Source organism: Hyaena hyaena, unplaced genomic scaffold (assembly GCF_003009895.1).
Source record: "Hyaena hyaena isolate Hyena2069 unplaced genomic scaffold, ASM300989v1 scaffold_1516, whole genome shotgun sequence".
Taxonomy (NCBI): Eukaryota; Metazoa; Chordata; class Mammalia; order Carnivora; family Hyaenidae; genus Hyaena; species Hyaena hyaena.
In genome coordinates, this window is record NW_024082148.1 from 246,995 (window position 1) to 274,081 (window position 27,087).

The window sequence follows — 27,087 nt, forward strand, 5'->3', positions numbered from 1 at the left end:
TTAATCATGACATAAACTATATATTTTTCACCAATGTAAAAGTTAAATACATTTAAATTTCTTATTGGAGCTAACAAACTTCTTTGTTTTTAAGTTTATTTCTTTTGAATGAGAGAGGGGAGGAATGGGCAGAAAGAGACAGAGGGAGACTCCCAAACAGGCTCCACACTGTCAGTGCAGAGCCCAATACAGGGCTTTCAAACTCAAGAACCACGAGATCATGACCTGAGCTGAAATCAAGAGTCAGATGCCTAATGGACTGAGCTACCCAGATACCCTGGAGCTAAAAAACTTCTAACTGATTTCAGAGTCAGTTAGAAAACTATCAACAAATAAAGGATAAACTTACCTGTAAATTTGGAAAATCTATATACTTTTCTTCTAAGAATTTCATGGAGCCAGAGTAAATCATCTCTACTCATTTTTCCTACAACTGGAGGTAGCAAGATCTTAGAAAAACCACCTTGAGGAAAAACCATCAAGGATCCACCAATAGAAAATTCCAGAAGCATTTCACCAGACCAGAAGATACAAGTGAATCAGAATATGATATCAGAGCCAAAGGAGGTTGCCCTAGTTTATTATAGCCATATTAATAGTGTATATCAAGCAGTGTTATATAAAAGAGAAATATTACCATTCACATTAAGTTTGTAGTACTTTTAATATTATGTTATGTAGGTTTCATTTTTAGTTTTAAGTAATGTTAAAAGATGTAAGGATTATACAGAGAACTCTCATTCACTCTTACACAGATTCACCAGTTTTTAATGTTTTACCACATCTGTTTTCTCTTTCTCATTCTTTCTCTTGTTTTTCTTTCTCTCTCTCTCTCTCTCTCTCTCTCTCTCTCTCTCTCTTTCTGTCACACACACACTCACATATGTACATAGCATTTCAAAAAATTTTTTCTAAACCATTCATAGTGGGTTGAATACTTCGTGTTATGTTATTCCTTAATATATCAGCATTCATTTCCTAAGAGCAAGGATATTCTCCTGCACGACTACAATACAGTTATCAAATTTAGGATATTGAACATTGTTTCAATACTTTGGATCTAATCTGCCAGCTATGTTTAAGTTTTGTCAGTTGTCATCTTTACCACATATTTTTCCTAATTTAGTGCAAGATCAAGGCCAGAATCACATATTGCATTTGGTAGTCATGTTTCTTTAGTTTCCTTTCACCTGGAACAGAATCGTTCTATGTCTCTAATGAAATTGACATTTTTGAACAACATAAGCCAAGTATTTTTTTAAATGGAATGTTCTTCACTTGAAGTTTGTCTGATGTTTCTCATGAGTGGGTCAAGATTATGCATCTCTGTCTAGAATATCGCATAAAAGATATTGTATGTTTTTCAAGGTACAAAAGATCCAAATGCCCATCATTGGTGATGGTAATTTTGATCACCTGAGAAAGGTGTTTCCGTATACCTCCATTGGCTCTTTTGTTCCTTAAACTAATAAGCAATTTGTGCTTATTAATACTATTTGTACATCCTGCTCCTCATCAGAATTTCCTTGGAGTTAGCACCCATTGATAGTTTTAGCCAGAACCAATTTTGGTACGAGAGTTAAAACATGATTTTCTAATTCTCCCTCTTCCTCTTTACTTGTGGATGCAGGAATATTTATTTCTCAAACGTTGATAACTTCAAATTAATAATTCACAATTCAGAGACACATGGGTGGCTCAGTCATTTAAGTGTCTGACTTCAGCTTAGGTCATGATCTTATAGTTTGAGAGTTCGAGCCCCACATCAGGTTCCGTGCTGACAGCTCAGAGTCTGGAGCCTGCTTCAGATTCTGTGTCTCCCCCTCCCTCTACCCCTCCCTCACTCATGCTCTGTGTCTCTCTCTCAAAAATGAATAAATATTAAAACAAATTTTTTAAAAAGAATATTTGATTTATATGAAGTGTTTTGGTATGGCTGTTTATTTATTCAGTTAGTCACTTTAGCAGACCAGTTGCATCAGCTGAAATGTTCTGATTTTCATTTTCTCTTTTATCTCATGGAAGTTTTGGTATGGAATTAACTTTTTCCAGTTCTTAATATGTCCATGGATAGTATTCATAGATAAAGTATGTCTTTTCCAGTTATTTTCATGAAATGCTATTTAACAAAAAGTGTTGATGCTGATGGAAAAAGGAGTGGAGAATGCTATCTCACATGCTATCCTAAATCCTGGACCAATGCTGAAAACTTTATGAACATGACCCTGACCACCTAATACAAAATTGAAGTTTCCCTCTTCTGGAAGGATGAGTTGACTTGAAAGTGTTGGATTAAATATTATGGCTATGTTCTTAAAATAAAGAACAGATGATTCTGGAACAAAAATGTATTTGAAATATTTGCCAATTTTGTAAAAATAAAAGGAAGCTTCAAATCATTGGGACCCATATGATTTCTCTCATAGGTGTACAATCTGCTTCCAAATGTAGAACTGTATGGTTATTTCTATCATGGTCTCAACCTTGATGATGGCAAGTTTGACTCTTGCATTCCTCAGAAGGATATATTCTACAATGGTTTGTATTATATACCTGTGAGCAACTACGGGGATGGAGATATCTATCATATCCTCAGGGTAAGATCACTTAAGATCTTAAAAATTATTTCATCTCAATTTTAATTTTGGTATTCATAATGCCTACCTGTGTCTTTAAATGTGTAGCTTTCTTCCTGTTCTTGGAGATGGGTGTCAGTAATCTGTTTAAAGATTGCTCAGAAATTATCTTATAAAAAGATATTAATTTTTGTTGATTCTTTCTCTCTTTTGTTAAAAAGAAATAAGCAGCAGTGAAATTAGAAACTTTATGTTCGAAGTAATGAGACAGTCCTCAATTTATTGCAATAACTGTTATGCACAGGTTATCAAATCAAGAAGCTAAAATATAGTCCAGGCTCCATCAATTAGATAATGCTGAATTCTCTGTAAGTGAAGTCAGAAGGCATAGAAAAAAAAGGGCTGGACAGACTTTAAGTCTCCAAGGGACTGGGCATTGCATGTGTGTATATTTATTTGTGTGTGTCTGTTTAATGCGAATTAGGGTAATGATAGTACGTATCTCATAAGTATTTTTCCCTTTGCATTAAATGGAGAATGACTTTAAATACTTAGCAGAATCCTAGCACATAAATGCTAGATAAATCATAATGCTTATAATTTTTTTTCCACATTAAAGGCTTTCCATACATCACATAGAGGCGACTTGACTGCTAAAATCCCAGACCCTTGCTAGGAGAGGAAACCTGTATTTATCATCTATTTATCACTATAATATATAGTCAATAGGTCTTTATTAGGTTTTGCATGAAAGAAATGCACACCTTTCCTTTGTTGTTTGTTTCTTTGAAGGCTATGGGTCTGAAAGTCTTTACCAATCTTCATTACCGGAAACCGGAAGTATGTTCAGTGGAGGAAAGAATGCCATTCCCTGGGCCACTGTATCTGGACTCAGAAAGATATGCACCAATGTACAGTGCCCCATCTAGAATTGCAGGTGGGTCATCTAGAATTTTGTGTCTCAGAGATGGTTAAAAGAATTTGTGGAATTGGTTGTATTTGTAATAAAACTATAAAAATTGGAATTTGTGTGTGAAACAAGCCATGTTTTTGGCTACAACTAGACATGCTACAATTGAATAAAATGGGATAAGGCAGGCTGGAAATGGTTTTTGGTTTGGGGTTTGGGTTTTGTTGTTGTTGTTGTTAAAAGGAAAAATTAGCTTCAGATGTAACAGGAAGTTTATTTTTATTGGTAGAACACAATATCAGACGTGTTTAAGAGCAGGCAATGTGTAGTAATCTGGGAAGACAGTCATTATAAGTGAGCATGTTACAGGAGAATGAGGTGTCCTTCTGGGGCCCTTATACCTTTATTACGTGTAAACCACAATACACAGGGTTCAAGGCAGAGGGGATTTTGATTCCCAGATAGCCAAAAAGCTGGCATCAGAGACATGTGTTCAAATACTACTCTGTTTTCTATCGGAAGGGCTGTAAACACAAAAATTAGCCATCGCCTTAGGTAATCAGACAGATGTTCAAAATAGAAATTTAGTCAGGAAAGCAAAATGAAGCACAATCATCAGAATAGGACTAAAATCAAAGCCAAATTCCAGGTCTGAAAACACTTGAAGAACATCCACAAATCCCTCAACAAAGCCCTATTTTGCTTCACGTTAAGCACATGTGATGAATGACATAGCTTTTAGCTGTGTGTCATTCAAACACATACCTTTCTTCTCTCCAAATAAAGCATTTCTCTTGTCTTTTAGCTGGTGGAGGCATGAAGGAGAATTTTGACTATGTAGAACAGGCTATAATAGAAACGGTAAGAACAAACTTTCCAGAGACATGGATATGGGACCTTGTCAGCGTCAAGTGAGTTTTTGAGTTTTCTCTCCTATGTCTATTTCTATTTTCTTTTTGTTATTATTTCTTAAACTTTACCATTGGCCATATAAAGCAGTACTGTATTCGTAAGATAGAGACTATCATTCATTTGTATATACTGACCACGTATTTTATTTTTTTCTCTAGCATTGTTCCTCATTTATTAATCTCAAGCAGGCAGATGTAAACTGCCTCAATTTTTTTTTTTTACAAATAGTTTGTCAAGTTAGTTTCCATATAACACCCAGTGCTCATCCCCACAAGTGCCCTCCTCCATGCCCATCACTCCCCTTCCCCTCCCCCCCACACCCATAAGTCCTCAGTTTGTTTTCAGCATTCAAGAGTCTCTCATGGTTTGCCTCTCTCCCTCTCCCCCACTATTTCCCCCCTTCTTCTCTGCCATGGTCCTCTGTTAAGTTCCTCCTAATCCTCCTATACATGCAAACATAAGGTATTTGTCCTCCTCTGCCTGACTTATTTCACTCAACATAACACCCTCAAGTTCCATCCATGTTGCTACACATAGCCAGATTTCATTTGAAATTTCTCATTGCCAGTTAAAATGAGTACCCTCAATTTTTTAAAAAGAATGCAGTGTTTACACAAATGTGACGTTTTAAAAGAGAAATTTGATTAAAATGCCGCTCTCAAGATTGTTATCTAATGGCCTGTCTAAACATTTTAACTTACTTTTAACCTTCAGTTAATATGGCTTTGCTTGCTCTGGACTAAATTTAGCTTCCTTGTTTAGACAAGGACTGCATTTTATCAATGATCTCTCCTTAGTTCCTCAGGTTCAGCAAATCTGTCCTTTCTCATCCCTGATACTATAACCCAGTGGCAGGCAGATGGCTTCTGTGTGAATGGTGAGGCTGGATTTGGCATTTCATCGACAGCCACTCTGGAAATCTCCCAACCTTTTTTTGTTGAAATGACTTTGCCCTTTTCAGTTGTTCGAAATGAACAATCTGATTTGATTGTCAATGTCTTCAGCTACCTGAGTACATGTGTCGAGGTAAGTTATTCTCTTTGATCTGGAGACAAAATCTAACAAGGCCAAAAAGATCGCTCCATATTTTTTCCTTGACTGTTGCCATATTCTCTTTATTCTCAAATCCAAAATGGTACTATAAAGCTATAAGACCTGTTTCCATATTCCTCAGGCAAAAACATTTGCTTTAGGGGAGCCTGGATGGCTCGGTCTGTTGAGCAATGGACTGTTTGATATTGGCTCAGACTGTGATCTCCCAGTCGTGAGATGGAGCCCCATATTGGGCTCCGTGATCATGCTCTGCTTGGTTCTCTCTCTCTCTCTGTCTCAAAATTAAAAAACAACCATTTAAAAACTTTAAAACTAAACAGTTGCTTTAAATGAATAGTTGCTTTAATTCACAGTAATGATATGAATACTGCTTTGAGAATGTCATTTCATAGCGATATACGTTCTACCATATTAATTTTCTTGTGAGAAGTAATTTGGTATCTTTTATTTTTGCTAACAAAATAGTTAATTTCGTCAAGATGGGGAGAAGAGTAGTAACAGCAGAGTGTTTAGAATAACACCCTCACTGTTTTTTTCAGATTTCTGTTCAGCTGGAATCATCTCAGAATTTTCAGGCAACTAGCAGCACCCCTAAAAACAATGGCAGTGAGATTATCCAAGGAGGAGAGAAGAAAACATATGTCTGGACTATTCTACCTAAGACATTGGGTAAGTCTGTGGGTATGCCAATCCCTCATAGAAAACCAGCCCTTTTGTTTTTTAACTTTTTTTTTTTTTTACTTTTAATTCCAGTATGCCAGTATAGTTAACACACAGTGTTATATTAGTTTCAGGTGTACAATATAGTGATTCAACAATTCTATACATTATTCAGGTCTCATCATGATACCCAGGATGGGTGAAAGAGGGAAAACCCAGTCTATTTTTATTGCCTTCATTTATTTTCCTGAAATCTTCTATACACACATAATTTTCTCCCTCTCATTTTGTAAGTCTCCTTTTTGTAAATTTTCTTTTAAAATTTTTCAATGTTTATTTATTTTTTAGAGAGAGAGCACAGCAGGGGAGGGGTAGAGAGAGACACACACACACAGAATCTAAAGCAGAATCCAGAAGCTGTCAGCACAGAACCCCATGCGAGGCTCAAACCCATGAACCGTGAGATCATGACCTGAGCTGAAGTCAGACGCTTAACTGACTGAGCCACCCAAGCGCCCTTTGTTTTTGTAAATTTTCAATTAAAAAACCTATTTGCATCATCCATTTTCCAGTTTGCTAATGCTTGTACAATTCATTTGTATAAAAGCATAACATAATTGAAATACAATATAAAAGCCAGTTTTTATGATCTATCAAATCCATATGTCATATCCCAAAAGGAGGTTATGTTTTCATTAATGTTATCTAGGTCCTTCACTTATAGCTTGCTCCTTCATCTGTCATCATAGTCAAGTGTCACCTATACCAAAATTACTCCTCAATCATGATGGTTGCCAGGATTTGCAAATTTGCTAAATATATCATGAGACACCAAAAACAGTGAGCACTTGGATGGAGATCAGACACTAAGAAGAGTATTTTCTTCATGCGTGTATTATCTGCAATATAGAAAAATAAATTTGGAAGTATCTTGTTGAAAATACAAGGGAAGGGAAAGTTCAAAATAGTCTAGTAAGCAAAATGCTAGATGTGGTAGATCCAAGATACTCATTATCACATACATAAAAAATTGTCATTAAAATTTCCTTTGTTTCATGTCCCATCTTCATTGTATTTATTTCAGGCAGCAAAGAGTTTATTTCTGAGATCATTTTGGATCACATGTGATGTTGGTCTGACTAAAACTACTAACTAAATCTAACTAACTTTCCCTGTGAGATTTTGTTTCCCAATTTTTCTGATTACGCTAAGTCTTCAAAAATCTTACGCTGGCAATTGAATTGAATACTGTATGACATTTTTAATGGCAAGTTCTATGGCATTAAGTGGGGGACACAGTTCTAAGAATGAAGAATCAAAGTCTTTCTTAAAAAGAAACAAACAAAACGAAATACAGCAACAAGTAAAAACAAGGACAGTAATTGGTTATATATATTTTTATATAGACATCCAGTAATAGCAAACCAAAAGAATTATGTCTTTCAATCTTCTCATTTTTACCAGTAATGAAACTGAAGATCAGTTTTAATTACATGACCTATGATTCACAGGGAGTTAAAAACAATGGATTCGCTGCTAGTACTGATTTAAACCCAATGCCCATGCAACTGTCATATTTTACTATTTTTGTTTGTACAAACTTGGAAAGCGTTAGGATCCCTGGTTATTTGATGTTCTGTCCCCATATTGGTATATGTAACCTTTTTTTTTTTAATATTGTTTTATTTATTTCTAGGAGAGAGAGAGAGAGAGACAGCGTGAGCAGGGGAGGGTCAGAGAGAGAGGGAGACACAGACTCCGAAACAGGCTCCAGGCTCTGAGCTGGCAGTCAGCACAGAGCCCGACGCAGGGCTCGAACCCACGAACCGCGAGATCATGACCTAAGCGAAAGTCGGACGTTTAACAGACTAAGCCACCCAGGCACCCCTATGTAACCTTTATAAACAATTGATTGTTAAGGAATTTGCTCTGTTAGCTTTGCAAATTATTATTTTTCCTTACAATGTTTTACTTTTTAGTTACATAAATGAATCATTTATTTGTGTTAGGTTGGTTTTTAATTTTTTTTTATCTGAGTAGAGTTGGCACACTATGTTACATTACTTTCAAGTGTGTAACTTAGTGATTCAACATCTCTATAGGTTATGCTATACTCACCCCAAGTGTAGCCAACATCTGTCAGCATACAAGGCTACTACGATGTCATGGACTATATTCCCCATGGTGCGTCTTTTATTCCCATGTCTTATTCATTCCATAACCGGAAGCCTGTATCTCCCACTCTCCTTCCCCCATTTTGCCCATCACCCCACCACCTCTTTCCCTCTGGCAACCATGAGGTGGTTTGTATTTAGGTCTGAATCTTTTTGTTTTGTTTTTTTTAAGCAAGGAATCATTTATTTAATATAAGGAATCTTGAAACAGCTAAAACAGAGCACATCAAATTATCTTCAGGCAGGAGAGAGAACAAACTATTTTGGTCTAAGCACAAATATGATGATAGTGTGTATTCAGTTCATCCAATTCAAGATGTGGTTCACAGAAGAGGCCGGTGGTCAATTTAACTTATATTCAGGAATGTTTTCCAGGTAGAGTGAATATCACTGTAGTTGCAGAGTCCAGACAAAGTAGTGCCTGCCCCAAAGGTGCAACTGATCAGCGGAATCTAAACTGGAAAGATACTGTGGTCAAAAGTCTATTGGTGGAGGTATGTGCATGCAACACTATCAAACTCTTCCAGATAAGAAATAGGTTAAATATGAGAAGGCATTCTTCTTGACTATATTTAATTAATTGAGTATAGTGACTTTTGACACAAAACCTATCACTTTAGATTAATTAAAGCAGCAGGAACATTCAGCCTTTCTCTAATTAATATCTGACCCAGGTTAGTAAAGCCTCATACTTGAAACAGGCTTGCTGATGTCTTGCTTGCTCCTGACTCATGTTTCCTGTAGATCTGTTGCTTTCCCCTTCCCTTTTGTTAACTGACTCTCAAATCTGAGACAAATCTACTTGTCCCACACTCTTGTGTAGACGCCATCATCCTCAAAAAGAATTAACACGGTCAGTAGATAATTCTCACCTCATGTCTTGGTCCTACTCCACAAAACACTGTCATTTGTCTATTGAAGATGCTAGACAGGATCAGGGGGGTCAACAGTGTCCCACAGTGACATCAAAGTTATCTCTGTTCAAACAATGGGGACACAAGGCCTAAAGTAGATCTTGGTATTGTACAGTGACTTCCAAATTTAAGCAGAAGGGCGCAATGAATGGATCATCTCCCAGGGACAAACATGGGCTAGCCATGCCTACCTGAGCTGATGCTGAATTACATTTCCTACACCTTCCTACACCCAGACTCATTCCTTTGTGCTTGTCTTTGTTTACTCTTTGACAGCCTGAAGGTATTGAAAAAGAAATGACTCAAAGTTTCCTTATCTGTACACAAGGTAAGAGAATATCTTAGGTGATCAAATTAATCCCAAAGAAAATTTGTCAACAGGGTCAAGTTATTTTCTTTGCTTATATATCAGTTCTGCTGGCCATACTGAGTAATTTCCATGATTTCATTTTAAGTACTTAATGGGGGATTACTTTAATTCATGTCCTATCTTCATTGTACAATTTTGGCTAACAAAAAGCATATTTAGGAGAATTATTTTTGTCAGTTCACCTGTGACACTGATCTGCCTCAGCCCATTTTCCCATCTTACATATTTTTTAGCTCTTCTGGCCCTATGATTTGGGGCACAGGGGTAGACAGAGGAAGATCTGGGATTGGGATAAAGTAACCCATAGATACATCACTGCCCCTCAGTCGCAGGCTTTGTGGCCTTCTTGTTGATGATGGTCTGATGTTAGTGGGAGTCTCCAAACTTTACCTTGTTTCTGTATGCACTGTTTTATATGTCAGAATTAGGAGTTTTTCCACACATAAGAAGTTAAGACACTCTACTAATGGAAACTAAGGGCCATTATCACACACACACACACACACACACACACACACACACACACACCATTCTCTGAATATATTATTATTCTAAACTAGCTCAGAGATCTCAATTTCATCTTTTCTAATAAGCCACTTGCAAAAGAAAAGTCAATAATGGAATCGATTTCCTAATATGTTTGTCCAACATATCTGCTGCTATTGTCTATGAAAGAAAGTTATCACATTGTCTTTTTCATCAATATTTTCTTTCTAGGGACCAAAGTCTCCAAGCAGATCATCTTGGACTTGCCAAACAATGTAGTAGAAGGATCCGCCAGGGCCTTTTTCACTGTTGTGGGTGAGTTGGTTAAAACTTGTCTTTCACAATGATTTGAAAGTTTTGATTGAGGTGATCTTTTTTTAAAAAAAAGCCTTAATATCACATAATGGAGAGATTTCTCTAAACTATTAGCTGGAGGAAAGGATTGTTGAAAGTCGTTCTCTATGCTTATTTCCATGGGGGATCTGAAAGCAGAATGGTACCATTTTCTTTTTTTTTTTCCTTCCAAATTTTTTATTTAAATTCTAGTTAGTTAAGGGGCATCTGGTTGGCTCAGTCAACTGGGCATAAGCTCAGGTTATGCTGTCACAATTCATGGGTTCAAGCCCCGCATTGGGCTCTGTGCTGACAGCTCAGAGCCTGGAGCCTGCTTCCAATTCTGTTTCTACCTCTTCCTCTACCCCTCTCCCTCTTGTATTCTGTCTCTCTGTCTCCCTCTCTCAAAATAAGTAAACATTAAAAAAATTTTTTTAATTTAGCTTTAACTAAAGATTTCTGTTTAGTTAACACACAGTGTAATATTGGTTTCAGAGGAGTAGAATGTAGTGATTCATCACTCACATATAACACTCAGTGCTCCTCATAAGTGCCCTCCTTAGTACCCACCACCCACGTAGCCCATTCCCCCTCGACCTCTGTCCATCAGCCCTCAGTTTTTCTCTATCATTAAGAGTCTCCTGGGTGCCTCAATTGGCTGAGCGTCTCACTGGGCTCAGATCATAATCTCCCAGTCTGTGAGTTTGAACCCCACATCAGGCTCTGTGCTAACAGCTCAGAGCCTGGACCCTGCTTCAGATTCTGTGTCTCCCTCTCCCTCTGCCCCTTCCCCACTTGTACTCTGTGTGTGTGTCTCTCTCTCAAAATTAAATAGACATTTTTAAAAAAACTTTTAAAAAAAGAATCTTTTATGGTTTGCTTCCCTCTCTCTCTCTCTTCCCTTCCCATATTGTTCATCCTTCCCCCCCCCCCAAATTTCACATGTGAGTGAACTCATATGATATTTGTCTTTCTCTGGCTGACATAGTTTGCTTAGCATAATACACTCTAGCTCCATCCATATCATTGCAAAAGGCAGTATTTTATTCTTTTTGATGGCCCAGTAATATTCCGCATCCTCTTTATCCATTCATCAGTCGATGGACATTGAGGCTCTTTCCATACTTTGGCTATTGTTGATAGTGCTGCTATAAACATTGGGGTGCGTGTGCCCCTTCAAATCTGTATTTTTGTCTCCTTTGGATAAATACCTAGCAATGCAATTGCTGGCTTGTGCGGTTGTTCTCTTTTCAACTTTTTGAGAAACCACCATACTATTTCCCAGTGTGGCTGCTCCAGCTTGCGTTCTTACTGACAGTGCAAGAGGGTTCCATTCTCAAATTTATGCCCTTAGGGAACACTTGTTCTGCTGGGTGATAACTGGCATTTAGAAAACAAAGGCTTCTATTATAGCTCAGTAATAGGAAATATTGTATATATTTATACAATATATTTCCCCTTTGAAGAATCAGCATAAACTTCGCTTGGCAAAAATGCTGAGAATTTCCTCAGTAACAGGAAATCTATTTTACAAAAGGCAAACTTTTTTTTTCTAACATTCTAACTTTTCTTTTCCTCCACTTTTGTGGGAGGGATGGATTACAGTTACAATTCATAGGCTCAGTTTCTCAAAACACTAACAAGCAAATAAGCAAAGACACACTTTTCTAATGTCCCCCTCTCTCTGGTAATGAGATTTTCAGAAATATTTTGCATACCTTGGGGCACCTGGGTGGTTCAGTCGCTTAAGCATACAACTCTTGGTTTTGGCTCAGATCTCGAACTCATGATCTTGGAGTTTGTGAGTTTGAGCCTCGCGTCAGACTCTGGACTGACAATGAGAAGCCTGCTTGGGATTCTCTGTCTCCCTCTCTCTCAGGCCTTCCCTCTCCCTCTCTCAAAAATAAATAAACATCTAAACAAAAAAGACATATTTTGTATACCAGAAACTCCTTTAACTTCACCTTCTGTGCCTATCTCCTCTTTAGAATTACCTCATGAAAACTTTCCTTTTTTCCACCTTTAAAAAGCAATTTTAGGAGCACCGAGGTGACTCAGTTGGTTGGGCATCTGGCTTTGGCTCAGGTCATGATCTCAGAGTTTATGTGTTTGAGCCTGGTATCAGACTCTGTATTGACAGCTCAGAACCAAGAGTCTGCTTAGGATTCTTTGTCTCCTTCTCTCTCTGCTTACATTCTGTCTCTCTCTTTCTCAAAAATAAACATTTAAAAATTACAACGTAATTTTAAATATTTCCTACTTCCACTGTGTGTCTTTTATCTGCCATTATTAATGCTGAGATGCCAACCATAAGCAGTAGTAACCTTCTGCTTTTCTTATTTTTAGGAGACATTCTAGGACTTGCGATGCACAATCTGGAGAATCTTCTCCAAATGCCCTATGGATGTGGAGAACAGAATATTGCCCTACTAGCATCAGATACCTATGTCCTGGACTATCTGAAATCTACCAAACAGTTGACAGAGGAAGTTAAATCTAAGGCTTTCTTCTTCTTGTCTACCGGTGAGACTATTTAAGCAATTTCTACCCAGAATACATAAAATCAATTGTCACTAATACCATGATGTCATAAAGCTGTTATTATGAGGTAATCTCATGGGAGAAAAGTGGATATGGACTCTGAACGGAGGTACTCTGAGTCCTAGCTATTTTTTTTTTTACTTCTATATTAATATCTGTGTGGTCATTTAGCTCCACAGAGTATAACAATAGCTTTTCAAATTAGGAGCCCATTTTTTTTTCATCTGAACATTTTGCCAAGCTACCTGGTTTGTGACTCTTGTTACTAATAGTAGCTGTAGGGTGCCCGGGGTGGCTCAGTCGGTTAAGTATCCGACTTGGACTCAGGTCATGATTTCCCAGTTCGTGGGTTCGAGCCCTGCATCGGGTTCAGTGCTGGCATCTCAGAGCCTGGAGCCTGTTTCAGATTCTGTGTCTCCCTCTCTCTGTGCCCCTCCCCTGCTCATGCTCTGTCTCTCTCTGTCTCAAAAATAAATAAACTATTAAAAATTTTTAAAAAGCTAGTAGTAGCTCTAAATAGTTCACTTATCAAGTTCTGTGTTTGTTTGCTCCGTTGTATTCCATTGCAATGAAGTGATTGGATTTGTATGGGGAAAAGGGTATGTAAACCTTGCAAAATGTGACATCAGGGAAAGATTCAAGGGGATAATATCTTCAGGTTTTCTTTTCAGAAAGATACCCCTGAAGTAAATTAACTGTAAGGAAAAGGTATTAAACTGTTAGTTAAGTGCCACTGATTGAGCTAGGCATAGTCACATGGAATATCTTGTCATTAAAACCCTATAGAGCAGGACTTATTTTTTCTCACTATGGATAGAGAATCCGAGTTTCATAAATTCAACTTGAAATGCTCGTCCTAGTAATTTCTGTCTGTCTATCTAAAAGCCAAACATGGGGCCTGTACTAGGCCATTCTTCTTCTTCTAATTTTTGTAGGTGGAAAAATAATTTCCAATGACTTTTTTATTTTAGGTTACCAAAAGCAGTTGTCTTTCAAAAACTTTGATGGCTCATATAGTGTGTTTTGGCGGAGTAATCAGAAAGGAAGCCTATGGTAAGAGATAAACATTTTTTTTTAAATATTGTAGGAGTGAGCCGAACAGGGCTTGGGGGAGCCTGAGGGGGTTAAGTTTGGTGGGATTTGGAAGCAGAGTGAGTTTCAAAGTGAATTTACAGAGGTGAATTGCATAAACTAAACTGATTATTCTAACTCTAATGCAACCATAGGCCTAAAGTACCATGACAATTTGCTTAGCAGTCTGATCATTTAATGACAACTTCCTGTACTTCCACAGCCTAACTTTGTGACAAATGCCACAGGTTAGTCTATATTTCTCAGACAGCCGTGTAGATTCAGGAGAGAGGAAAGTAAAACTAGAAGGCCCCAGAACTTCTAATTAAATCCATTCTGCCTCCATGTATGGATAATCCAGTGAACCAAAAGCAAGGACTTTGTGTGGAAACATGCTGGAAATTACCTACTCTTCTGATCACATATTGATGTTCATAGCATTTTCCTGACCCCCCCCCCAAAAAAAATCCACTATCCATAAAAATTCATTGTGGTCAACATGAGCCAGTTTAGATGCATCCATTATCAAAGGGAACAATGCTGATAAGCCTTTTGAAGATAAGCCTCTTTCTTATCTCACCTTAGTCTAAAAAGTGTTTTGTGTTACAGGCTCAGTGCCCTGACTTTTAAGACATTAGAGAAAATGAAGGAATATGTTTACATTGATGAGCAAGTTCAAAAACAGACTTTTATCTGGCTTTCAAGCAAACAGCAACTCAATGGCTGCTTTAAAAGTGATAGCAAGCTTTTCAACAATGCCTGGGAGGTGAGAGATGAACAGAACTAGGCTCTCCTTGCTTCCACCATTGTATTGCCTGCTTTTCCTACTTCCAGTCTAACTCATCTGGAACAGGAGTATTTTTCCTGTGAATATTACCCCTTCTGAGTCCACCAGGGTCATAGGTTCCTGGCTTGTTGGTCAACAAATGGCTCATTCCCCTACATGCCTCTTAACCCCAGAGAGACTTAGCTCCTCCTGCATATGTTGTTTGCCTCACAGCCTTTAGTTCTTCCATAGAACTAGTCTCCTGCAGTGGATAAACTAAAACTAGGAGAGACGGGGGAAAAAAGAAATGTAGAAGGGAAACATTCATAAATTTGGAGCCAGACAGCATGTTAAAGGAGGAGACCTTGATTAGGGAATTAATTCCTATTTGTGGATGGCAAGAAAGTTCAGGAAGAATATCCAGTCATTTACAGTATTTCGGTGAAACTCGTCCAGTGCCTTCTCAAGTCAAAGGATAAAGGCTTAGGTGGCTGTAGGTCAAAATACAAATGAGATGAACTATGTCCTTGATGGGGCCCAACCCGTCCCTTTCCCTGTTCGTATGTAGGTAAATCACACAGCATTTTCCCTTCTGGTTTCCTTTCTTTGAGGATAGCTGTACATCTCCATTCCATCCCCTACATTCTTTATTCTCCTAATGTTTGTATTTCCCTCTGAAAGCAAGCACTATTCATGATTGTTTAGCATGCCAGAGTATCACCTAAAATATTCGGGGCTTTCTTTCTGTGTGGTTTAGAATCACCACACCTATTCTTGGATTTTGAAATGTCAAGCTTCAAAATATGGATAAATGGCCACTCTGTATGGTATTTAATTTTAATTCAATGTTTTCCAAATTGTCGTACTGTTTGTAGTGTAGAGAAACGTCTTTTTTTTTTTTTTTTACTATTTTAAAGATTCTTTTTGAGAGAGTGCACACACGCAAGAGAGAGAGAAAATCCCAAACAGGCTTCGCACTGTCAGCACAAAGCCCAACCCATGGCTTGATCCCACAAACCGTGAGATCATGACCTGAGCCAAAATCAGAAGTCCAGATACTTAACTGGCTGAGCCACTCAGGTGTCCCTAGAAAAATATCTTTAAATTATTTCTAATCTTTTCTTTACAATAGGAGCACCCTGGTAGAGAAGAGCTCTTGTCCTCATGTAGAAAATGAGAATTGTATATGTTCTTTTCTAAAACATCTTTGCAAGCTTTCTTCTTACTGGGCTCATTACTGGTCACTGCTTCAGTTTGTCTGATCTTACCCACTCATTTTTCCATGATTCAGGGTATGTGTGTGTCTGTGTGTGTGTGCGTGCGCGTGCGCACATGCGCGTGTGTGTTGAGTTGGGAAGGAATAAGAAGCAACAGAAAAATAAGAACCTAGATGCAAAAGAATGGTGATAGAACTTTTATAATTTAAATGGACCCCTACATTTTATTTTGGTGTTCTTTTCTACAGTTATTCGCACCTTGAAAACTGAGCTCTTCAGTTACTCATTTTCTGAAGAAGAAGGAGGTCACCTTTTCCTTACAAAGAGAAAATGAGAGGTTTATGCCAGATCAGAGGATCTCAAATGTCATCTGAATGCTATGCATTTATATCATTAGATCACCCATTCATGTCCCTGTGTCTTATTCCTGACTTTTTGAATCACAGTCTCTGTGTGAACACCAGTTTATTTAATTAATACTTAAGTTCCCTACTGCATTGTTATGCATTGTCAGTTTACAAACTGCTTAGCTTATCAATGCTTTTCTGATTTTACACTAAAGGAATCTTTGGGACCTGACTATTGTTACCTCCTAGGGATACTTCTCCAGGGATGTTCAGGCAGCTTCGCAGCAACCTTCTGCTCGATGGCAACAGAAATTCTGTGTCTGCTTTTCCAAATTAACAGCAAACAGAGTAAAACAGAGCCATAAGACTCATTTGGAATTCACGCTCAATACCGGGTCATGTAAACAGATTGTCACTCATATACTTGATATGAATTGTATTTTTTCTTCTTTCATTAGTGTAATGAATCTTGATGGATTCTTACTCAGATAGCATAGTTATTAACCATTTAATTTTAAAAGGACATTTAGGGTGTTTTTATAAATACAAGTGCTTGTTCCATGTTTCTTTCATACTCAGTTTCATGTCAGAAGAATAGCTCTTTTTTTGGGTGGTCGACTATCCTGTGTGATTAATTGTTCCTTTGTGTTTAGGGTGTAGAAGAAGAGGATGTTTTACTCACTGCATATATTGTTGGAGCGTTCCTTGAAGCTGGACTCAATTTCACCGTATGGCTTTACTATCATCCTTGAGTTCCAGCCAGTTAAATGCATGTTCAATACATTACAAGTTCAGAGTGATTTGAAATCCTTAGACTGACATCACGAGAGCGTTAGATTCATTACCCCTCCTTACGTTAGAGCTGCTCAAAGGTTTTCTGATTCCTAGAAACCTCTGATGGACACTTGAGTTTCGCTCTAGGGAAAAGAGACGTACACACACATACACAAGCTTTTCGTATCATATCAGGTACTGAGATATCTCCTGAAGTTCAGCCATGAAGTTCAGGATCCCTATTCTATGTGTACATGTAACCTAAGATTCTGACTGTCAAACCAATTCAGTATGTAAACATTTTCAACTTAAGTGTGATCATGTTGGCTACCCCCTAATCCCAAATTCAGATGATCTGACTGACCAATATATTCCTGAGCTATGATAACAGGAATTGCCAGGGTAATTAGTATACCTCGAAAAGCATCCTTGGAAATATAAGGCTGTCTTTTAGGCATTTGAGTAAAATACCTTAGGTCTAAAATTAAATTAATATACTTTGTCACACAGAAGAGATGCATGGTATTATTACTGATGAGATACAAAAAATGTGCTTTTCGTATTACTAGATTTTATTTCCCAAATACTAAGATTGCCATTAAAATTGAATTTTGACAATATTTATGAAATATAATACATACATGTATATGAGTAAGTTTCTATGAAAATATACTTCAAGGATACATCATACACATTTTAAAGAATGATTAGTTTATGTTTAAAAAAAATTTTTTTTTTTACAAATAGTTTATTGTCAAATTAGTTTCTACATAACACTCAGTGCTCATCCCCAAAGTGCCCTCCTCCATGCCCATCCCCCCCTCCCCCCCACACCCATCAGTCCTCAGTTTTTGTCAGCATTCAAGAGTCTCTCATGGTTTGCCTCTCTCCCTTTCCCCCACCATTTCCGCCCTTCTTCTCCCCCTCGTTCCTCCGTCAAGTTCCTCCTAATCCTCCTATACGTGCAAACATATGATATTTGTCCTTCTCTGCCTGACTTATTTCGCTCAGCATAACACCCTCAAGGTCCATCCATGTTGCTACACATGGCCAGATTTCATTGTTTCTCATTGCCATGTAGTATTCCATGATATAGATAAACCCTTATTTTTACATTTAATTTTTGAGAGACAGAGAAACAGAGCACAAGTGGGGGAGGGGCAGAGAGAAGGATACATAGAATCAAAGCAGGCTCCAGGCTCTGGCTGTCAGCACAGAGTCCTATGTGGGGCTTGAACTCACAAACCATGAGATCATGACCTGAGCCCAAGTCGGATGCTTAACCGACTGAACCATCCAGGCGCCCCAAGAATGATTAGTTTAAATAGTCAGCAAGCTTATAAAATATTCAGGTATTATTTTAAAGTCTATTATTCTTCTCCTTGACTAGTTTCCTGGTCTACGAGATGGACTCTTTTGCCTAGAGGAGGCACTGCAACATGGTGTCTCTAATGGCTATAATCATGCAATTCTAGCTTACGCTTTTGCATTAGCTGAAAAAGAAGAGCAAGTGGAATCCTTACTCCAGATCCTGGATCAATCCGCTACCAAAACAAGTAAGTATTACTCTTCACTTTTACCAAGAGGGATGGCTCTGAGAATAAAGAAATGAAACTTACTTAGCAATCTTATAGGAACCCTGTCTTCACTGGTCTGCTTCTATTTCTCTTAGGGAATTTCTCAGTGCCCCTTTTTCTTTAAAGAACATCAATAGGGCACCAGTTGGCTCAGTCAGTTGAGCGTCCGACTCTTGATTTCGGGTCAGGTCATGATCCCAGGGTCAAGGGATCAAGCCCTGCTGAGTACAGAACCTGCTTAAGACACACACACACACACTCTCTCTTTCCCTCTCTCTCTCCCTCTGCCCCTCTCCCCCACATGTGTATTCTCTATATATAAAATTTATAAATCAATGAAAATAAAATAAAGAACATTATATGTTTTCTATTTCACTCTTTCTCCTTTCTGCAGTTTCTTTTCAAATGAGTGAAATACAGAAAATCGGCCATGGTGACCATGCCATAGACCAAAATTACTGCTTGTGTGACCCAATCACATGCTGCTTTTAACCTCAGGGAATTACTATCGGAGGCCATATGAGTTTGCTAGGGCTGCCATAACAAAAGACAACAGAAATTTATCTTCTTGGTTCTAGAGGGTGGAAGTCCAAGATCAAGGTCTCAACAAGTGAGATTTCTCTCCTTGGCTGATAGATGGGCATCTTCTCCCTCTGTCTTCACAGAGGGCTTTCCTCTGTGTACCTGCCTATCTGGTGTCCCTTCTGTGTATCCAAATTTTCTCCTCTTATTGGATACTAGTCATACTGGATTAGAGCCCACACTAACAGTGTCTTTTTCACCGAATCACCTCTTTAAAGGCCCTATCTCCAAATACAGTCACATTCGGAGATACCAGACATTAGGGCTAGAATATGTGAATCTTGAGAAAACACACCTCAGCCCACAGCAGAGGCCCTAAATGGAATTTGCACTGGTCTTCTGTGTAATCGGTGGTATTTATAGAGACTATGTGACAATTCTTCCTTTTCCTTAGATAATGTAATATACTGGGAGCGAGCAAAGAAACCCAAGACAGAAGCATCCCCATTCTTTACTCCTCATGCACCCTCCGCTGAGACTGAGAAGACTTGTTATGTGCTGTTGGCTGTTCTTTCCAAGAAAGCTCCTGACCTCACCTATGCGAGTAAAATTGTGCAGTGGCTTGCCCAGCAGATGAATTCCCATGGGGGTTTCTCTTCCACTCAGGTGATTGACATGGGCCTGATATGAATAATAATATGTTTAATGCTGGGGTGCCTGGATGGGCGTCAGACTTCAGCTAGGGTCATGATCTCACAGGTTGTAGATTCGAGCCCCGCGTTGGGCTCTGTGCTGACAACTTAAAGCCTGAAGCCCGCTTCGGATTCTGTGTCTCCCTCGCTCTCTGCTCCCTGCTTATGCTCTCTCTCTCTAAAAAATAAACATTAAAGGTTTTTAAAATAATAATAATAATAATATGTTAAATGCAAGGAGATACTACTCTTCAATAATTTAGATAGCAAAGGTAATCATAGAAAATATGTTCTGAGACCAAGAATATTTGATATTGTGTATCCTACTCTTTAGTCAACAACTATTTGTTGGGCAGCTCTTGTGTAACAGAAACTCTACCAAGAATTCTCTATATACAAATGAATAAACAAACGCTTCTTTTCAAGGAATTTATGACTGATTTATACATCCATTTTCACAGCAGAAGTATAATATAAGTCTAGAAGAGATTGTTGTCATAAGCATCAGAGTCTTGATGATAAGTTAGATATCCCATAATACTGTGATACTATGTATTGACCAAGAAAAAAAATTCTCTCTATTTCTGTGGTGTACACATTGGGAAAAACAAATGAAAGTAATGAGTGACAAAAGAAATGGGTATTAAAAACAGTGGTTTATGTCTTTCCTCAACAGGAAAAAAATTAAAAGTCAAAGAAATGCAGTTTCATTCCCACAAAGGAAATCTTTACTTCCCTCCATACTTCCTTTGCGTTAGTCTTAGTTTCTGAATAAAATCATATGCTAGTGAATCTCCCAACATCCTTTTTGGATTCTGACTCCTTTCCTTGAAGATTGTTGGGCATAAGCATTATCTAAGGCAGCCAAAGAACATAGCACCTTAATATTTAGAAAAGATTCAACACCATTTTCAACAACAGAGATTACAGGTCATTAAATCCTTTAAACTAAAATCTAATTAAGATGGGTTGAAGATTAAATGGCAGCAATTGCATAGGCTAATGTATTTTCCATTTATTTAGGATTTGTTTCATGGTCCGTTGACCTGTCTTAGGACTATTTTCATGGATTGATTTAAAGTTCATGGTCAAGTGATGACTAACATTGCAACATAATAGAGCTCAGATCTTTGCTCCTACTGTTCTTTGCAGGACACTGCAGTCTGTCTTCTTGCCATGACCCGCTACATGAACTTCACCTTCTCTAATGACCAAAACACTGTCACCTTTAGCAGTGAAAACTCCAGTGAGATTTTCCAGGTTAACAGTGACAATCGCTTACTGGTCCAGCGTTCTGAACTAACAAAAGCACATGGACAGCATACAGTAGATGTGGAAGGACAAGGTTGTACATTTATCCAGGTAATAGAAATCTACCTGAGGCAGAGATAAGTATTTGCCAATTAAAGAACCAGACTATCAGACTATCCTTTTAGTTATAGTTAGTTTACCATTGTATATTTTCATTATTATCTCCATTCTTTCTCTCATTGATATTTTCTAATCAATAGCTGAAAATGCAAGTTATTTTATGAAGAGATACTCACTCCTATGGATAGCTGGGTAACAGAGAAGTTTCTCGAGGAATGCCACTGTTAGAAAGCATTCCAATATTTCCATTAAATTATGTAAAGTTCTTACATCTCCTGAAAACTGTACAATTACACTTAGCCTTATTCACTGATGGTAAAGATATAAAATAAAGTGCATTAAAAAGAAAAGTAGAGGAAAAATAAGTCCTTCAATTCTTACTTCAGAATACATGGAGGGGTTTTCTTATGACTGGCTTTTCTTTCTAGGCTACCCTGAGGTATAATGTACTACTACCTAAGAAAGCATCTGGATTTTCCCTTTCCTTGGAAATGACAAAGAAAAACTCTTCAGATACGTTCCAGAGTAATTTTGACCTGACAGTAACCCTCAAGTAAGTGTCCCATTTTGACATCGACTCCCAGGTTAGAGGGTGATAGATTAAAAATAATAATAATCGTTATTATTTTAAACAGTAGCAAAATAAATATTAATAATGGCAACCATGATGAGTTCATATGTGGGTGGTGATACTTCAATAGCATAGTTACATTATAGCTCTCTGACTACACACCACAGTTTAGTACTTACGCAAGTATGATTTGTATTGTAGGCAAGTCTAAATTTGAACGCTTCTGCCACACTGATAGTTCAGCAATGCTTCTGTGTGTGTGTATGTGTGTGTGTGTGTGTGTGTGTGTAAGTCCTGTCAGATTTGGACAACAGAGATACTATATTTTTCCCTTCCTAAATACAAGCACGGGGGCCAGTATAAGGAAACTTACAAATGACAATTCTCTAACTGTGTCGAGCAAAATTTTAGATGTTTATTTTTTGGAGTCAACAAAATCATTCTCTTGAATTAAAATACAACTTAAAGAGGCCAGGGAGTTTTAATCCTAGTTAATATGTGGAGAAACCCTGAGTAAAACTAGTCTGGGGGAATTTTCTGAGGATTTCCAAATGAAAATCTGTTAAACATCAGAGCTAAGATAAGAACCACATACACTGCAGAAACCTCACCTTTGTGTCCCAACAGTGCTGTCCAGAGTCAGGGATGTAATTGTCACTTAGAGCTATGTCTGCTCTAAGATTCTGCCAACATCTCGCTTTCTAAACAAAGGCATCCTTTAAGTATTGTGTGAATCTAAGGCCAACAGAAGTGTATGTAATATATTTTTATCAGCTTTGCTTAAAATGTATGATTTGGGGGCCTCAGGTAAGCTCAAAAGAGATTGGAGGGATTATGGATCCAGATGACTCACTCTTTACTCCAATTTATGCTCCTTTGTATCTTCTCACACCTTATCGTTCTAGTTGTGCCTACTCTCAGATGTTTGAGAATGATTTTCTTCACCCTATTCCCTCTTCAGCTTTTGCCTTTGCTTCAGATGTATAGACATTTGGGTGTCTAGGTGTCCACCATCTTTGCCTTTAGATAAGTCACTTTCCTAGACAGTTGTCTAAACTTGTGTTTGTTTTTAAATTTCAGATATACTGGAATCCGCAATAACTCCAATATGGTCCTTGTTGATATAAAAATGCTGTCAGGATTTACTCCAGTCATGGCATCCATTGAGGAGGTAAATAATAGAAGCCTAAACCTTCAGCACAGAAAAGGCCTCAGTGTACAGATGGAATAATTTGTTAGCAAAACAAAATCGTGCAATTCTTCCTTTAAACAAATGTATTCAGAGTTCATTTATTTGTTTTTGCTATAACACTGGAGGGATGGTAGCAATTAGCAGTCATTTTCCCCACAGTTCATAATTTATTTCTTTACTTAGTTCCTACTTGTGTTTATAAAAATACCATGGCATGGGGCACCTGTGTCTCAATTGGTTAAGCATCTGACTTCAGCTCAGGTCATGATCTCGCAGTTCATGAGTTCGAGCCCCTTGTTGGGCTCCACACTGGCAGTGAGGAGCGTGCTGGGGATTCTTGCTCTCTCCTTTCTCTCTCTGCCCCTCCTCTGATTGTGCATGCACACTCTCTCTCTGTCTCTCAAAATAAATAAATAAACTTAAAAAATATATCATGGCATAAGGGAACGTCCATAAAATGGATTCCTGACAATCGATTAAGCAAAAAGCATGAAACATTCAATACTGGAAGATACTCTTTAATATCTGTTCTTGATCCCTCCCTGCCAATTTCTTTAAAGCTTAAAAACAATGGCCAAGTGACGAAGACTGAAGTCAAGAATGACCATGTTCTTTTCTACTTGGAAAGTGTAAGTTGAGCAATAATTACTTTTTTATCTTCTGTGACTTTCTTTTGTTCTCTGAGAGTAATTGGATGCTTGTGTTTTAATCATACATATATGAATATATATCCAGTTGAATCACATGGGTTAGTTTTACCCAAGTATTCTTTTCATATGAATGCAATACAATCCTGTAACTATATTCTCTCTTCCTTATGATTTTCTTAATAACATTTTCCTTAGATTTGTTTGTTGTAAGAATACAGTATGTGATATACAAAATATATGTTGTTTATGTTATCAGTCAGGCTTCTCTTCACCTGTAGGCTATTTATAGTTAAGTTTTAGAAAAGTCAAAATATATATGCAGATTTTCAACTGCACAGAAGGTCAGTTCCCTTAACCTCCATGTTGGTCAAGGATAAACTGTATATATGATAGGCCTTATTAAAAAATATGGGACATTAAAGATGATCAGTGTTCTTCCATCCCACTGATTATCCATCTTCTCCCTGTTAACTCTAATGATATTTAGTTAACATATTAATAAGAGTTAACAAGCATATTCATATATGCCTTGGCTACTTTACTAGGATGACTCTAAAGTCAGAAATATTATTTTCCCGTTTTTCATTCCTCACAGCACCTTACATCGTATGGACACAGAGTAGATGTATAATTCTTTTTTTCTTATTACTAATTTTTTAAATTTACATCCCAGTTAGTTAGCATATAGTGCAACAGTGACTTCAAGAGTAGATTCCTTAATGCCCCTTACCTATTTAGCCCACCCCCCCGCCCAAAACCCCTTCAGTAACCCTCTGTTTGTTCTCCATATTTGAGTCTCTAATGTTTTTGTCCCTCTCCCTGGTTTTATATTATTTTTGCTTCCCTTCCCTTATGTTCTTAAAGTACTCATATGAGTGAAGTCGTATGATATTTGTCTTTCTCTGACTAATCTCACTTAGCATGAGACCCTCTAGTTCCATCCACATAGTTGCAAATGGTGTAGATGTATAATTCTTTTAGAGTTTAACAGGAACTCCCAACAAAGGCTGGCATGAGGTCTAGAGTTAGCCCTTGTATGTATACATCGTTATCATTCACAGAAATGCCTACATTACCCTAACGCTTTCAACTAGATTCTTTGCACTTCAATATAAGCAATGGGACTTAAAATTTCTTATAATTTAATGTCACATAACACGTTATTTTGTCATTTTATAAGATACTGATACCCTAGTTCTATTTAATGGGGTAAATCATGAACTTCTGGACATGATTTACTCATTGATTTTCTTTTAGCACACCTGCTGATGTATTGTACCTAATGTATTTATAATTTGTGTCTTTGTGTGATGCAGACCTGATGGATTTACCATTTGTATCTTTCTAGGTTTTTGGCACGGCAAACAGTTTTACTTTCTCTGTTGAGCAAACCAACCTTGTGTCCAACATACAGCCAGCCTCAGTTATGGTCTATGATTATTATGAAAAAGGTAGGTGAGCAACATCCTTGTCCTAAGGCTACTGACCGTGACCTTGATATCTAGATCTAAGACTCCCTGAGTCACTAAATTTTCCAAAATCATCCTATCCTCAGTCGTCAAATACTAAACAGCAACTGGTTTTACTTTATATATTGCTTTTTTTTTCCCTCCCTAATATATCTTCAGACTGAGCCATTTTCCAGTTAGCACAGTTTTTCAGCACCTATAATACTTTTGATATAGTGTGAGAGAGTGCCCCTTTAACTTGAAATACAAACCATGCTGCATTTCCAGGTACTCTTGTTACTCTTGTTAATGCCAAAACTTACCATTTCACTCTACCTTTATTGACTTTGATTTGAGAAGGAGAGCAGGCAACCTTCTGAAATGTTGTAGAAGAATCTCAATAGATTAGGTTCCAAAACAATCACTAAGATGCTGTAAAGACCATAAACATTTTCCCTGGAAGCTCAGTGCTGTTAGTTTCTCCCTGAATGTCACACGAAATTTCTCAAGTCGTATTTGAATTCCTGCTGTGTCATTTTCTAATTCTATGTACCTCATCAAGTGCCCTAAACTTTAATAGGATATTTTTGGATTTAGAAAATGGAGAAGTGAGATTGACTGTCTTATAAAATTATTGGAAAGGTTAGACCTAATACATCTATATTGCCTGACATAATCTGGCTATAGAAAATTGGAGATTTAATAAGGGGTGAACTTTCCCTTTATTTTCCAGATGAATATGCCATTGTTTCTTACAACATCAACCGTGTTTCGGATTCCTAGTGAGACAAACAAAGCACAGGAAAAGGTAAGGAAGTTACAAATATTGAAAATACATCTAAAATGAAAGCCTAAAAAGATAAAACAATAAATGAAACAAAGAGAAGTCTGTGATACGCACTAGATGAGTATCCTGTTAGTCATTAAGACTTAACTTATTTCTTTAAAAAAAAGCTTTAAAGAATTTACAACTATACATGTGACTTTTGTACATGACTTATTTTTTAAAATCTCTCAACTTTGTTTTATAAGTTGATAGGTCATTAAATACAGGTGTATATATTTATACACATTCATGTATAGATTATATGTGTGTGTGTGTGTATGTTTGTTTCGCTATATCTATCTGTTATCTATCTATCTATCTATCTATCATCATCTATCTACCTATCTATCTATCATGTATCTATCACACACAATTATTTATTGTTTAAACTATGTTTTCAGATCCCAGATGGAAAGTTATTTACTTTGAACAAACTCATCCTTCTGTATCAAACCTGGAAGAAAACCACGGACCATTCTCATACTGAAGAGACTACATACAGTCTGACATGACTTCTTATCAGATTGTATTTCTTTATTAGCGCATAAAATGATTTCATTTATCCTCTGAGTCTGTGAGTTTCTTTTCTTTCGGTACATTATACATAATTTTCATCCTAGAAAACTCAGGATTTTCTTTTATAAGAGCTCTCACAATTTGCTTTATTGTTGTCAATTCTGAATTCAAGTTTCTAGACACTATGATGTACAGAATATAGGATCCTCCAATAGCCAGAGAAAGCAACAGAAAGCCAAGATCAGTGGACATGAGGGAAAGAGATGAAGTTGAAGAGGACTTCATATGAGCTCAAGGAAATAAAAGAAACACAGACAACATAAAACACACAGACTCTTCTCCATGAAAGATCATCAGAGAATAGGGGGGGGAAATCCTTAGAAGTCACAAATTAATTGACGGATTTATTTATTTCCTGTATATAATTGAGAAGGAAATCCAACAGCATTTTACCTTTTTAAAAATTAATTTGGGGGGTCGCCTGGGTGGCTCAGTCAGTTAAGCGTCTGACTTCAGCTCAGGTAATGATCTCCCATTTCATGAGTTTGAGCCCCACATCGGGCCCTGTGCTAACAGCTCAGAGCCTGGAGCCTGCTTCAGATTCTGTATCTCCCTCTC

The 27,087-nt window shown here is 37.5% G+C and overlaps 1 protein-coding gene across 1 annotated transcript in view; it reads left to right on the forward strand.

The window, feature by feature from the left end:
- The window catches only part of LOC120225800 (ovostatin homolog 2-like), a 50,178-nt gene extending 23,689 nt beyond the window's left edge, over window positions 1–26,489 (forward strand). Inside the window, exons 16-36 of the mRNA XM_039223987.1 lie at window positions 2,427–2,597; window positions 3,369–3,513; window positions 4,292–4,397; window positions 5,196–5,424; window positions 5,991–6,124; window positions 8,665–8,779; window positions 9,476–9,527; window positions 10,287–10,370; window positions 12,735–12,911; window positions 13,901–13,982; window positions 14,610–14,766; window positions 16,984–17,058; window positions 18,495–18,660; window positions 19,658–19,869; window positions 21,048–21,257; window positions 21,695–21,819; window positions 22,918–23,008; window positions 23,590–23,658; window positions 25,028–25,130; window positions 25,861–25,935; window positions 26,355–26,489. Coding sequence (XP_039079918.1) covers window positions 2,427–2,597; window positions 3,369–3,513; window positions 4,292–4,397; window positions 5,196–5,424; window positions 5,991–6,124; window positions 8,665–8,779; window positions 9,476–9,527; window positions 10,287–10,370; window positions 12,735–12,911; window positions 13,901–13,982; window positions 14,610–14,766; window positions 16,984–17,058; window positions 18,495–18,660; window positions 19,658–19,869; window positions 21,048–21,257; window positions 21,695–21,819; window positions 22,918–23,008; window positions 23,590–23,658; window positions 25,028–25,130; window positions 25,861–25,910 — 2,553 coding nt within the window. The 3' untranslated portion in view covers window positions 25,911–25,935; window positions 26,355–26,489. The remainder of the gene's footprint in view (window positions 1–2,426; window positions 2,598–3,368; window positions 3,514–4,291; window positions 4,398–5,195; window positions 5,425–5,990; window positions 6,125–8,664; window positions 8,780–9,475; window positions 9,528–10,286; window positions 10,371–12,734; window positions 12,912–13,900; window positions 13,983–14,609; window positions 14,767–16,983; window positions 17,059–18,494; window positions 18,661–19,657; window positions 19,870–21,047; window positions 21,258–21,694; window positions 21,820–22,917; window positions 23,009–23,589; window positions 23,659–25,027; window positions 25,131–25,860; window positions 25,936–26,354) is intronic.
- Window positions 26,490–27,087: the final 598 nt, after the last annotated feature.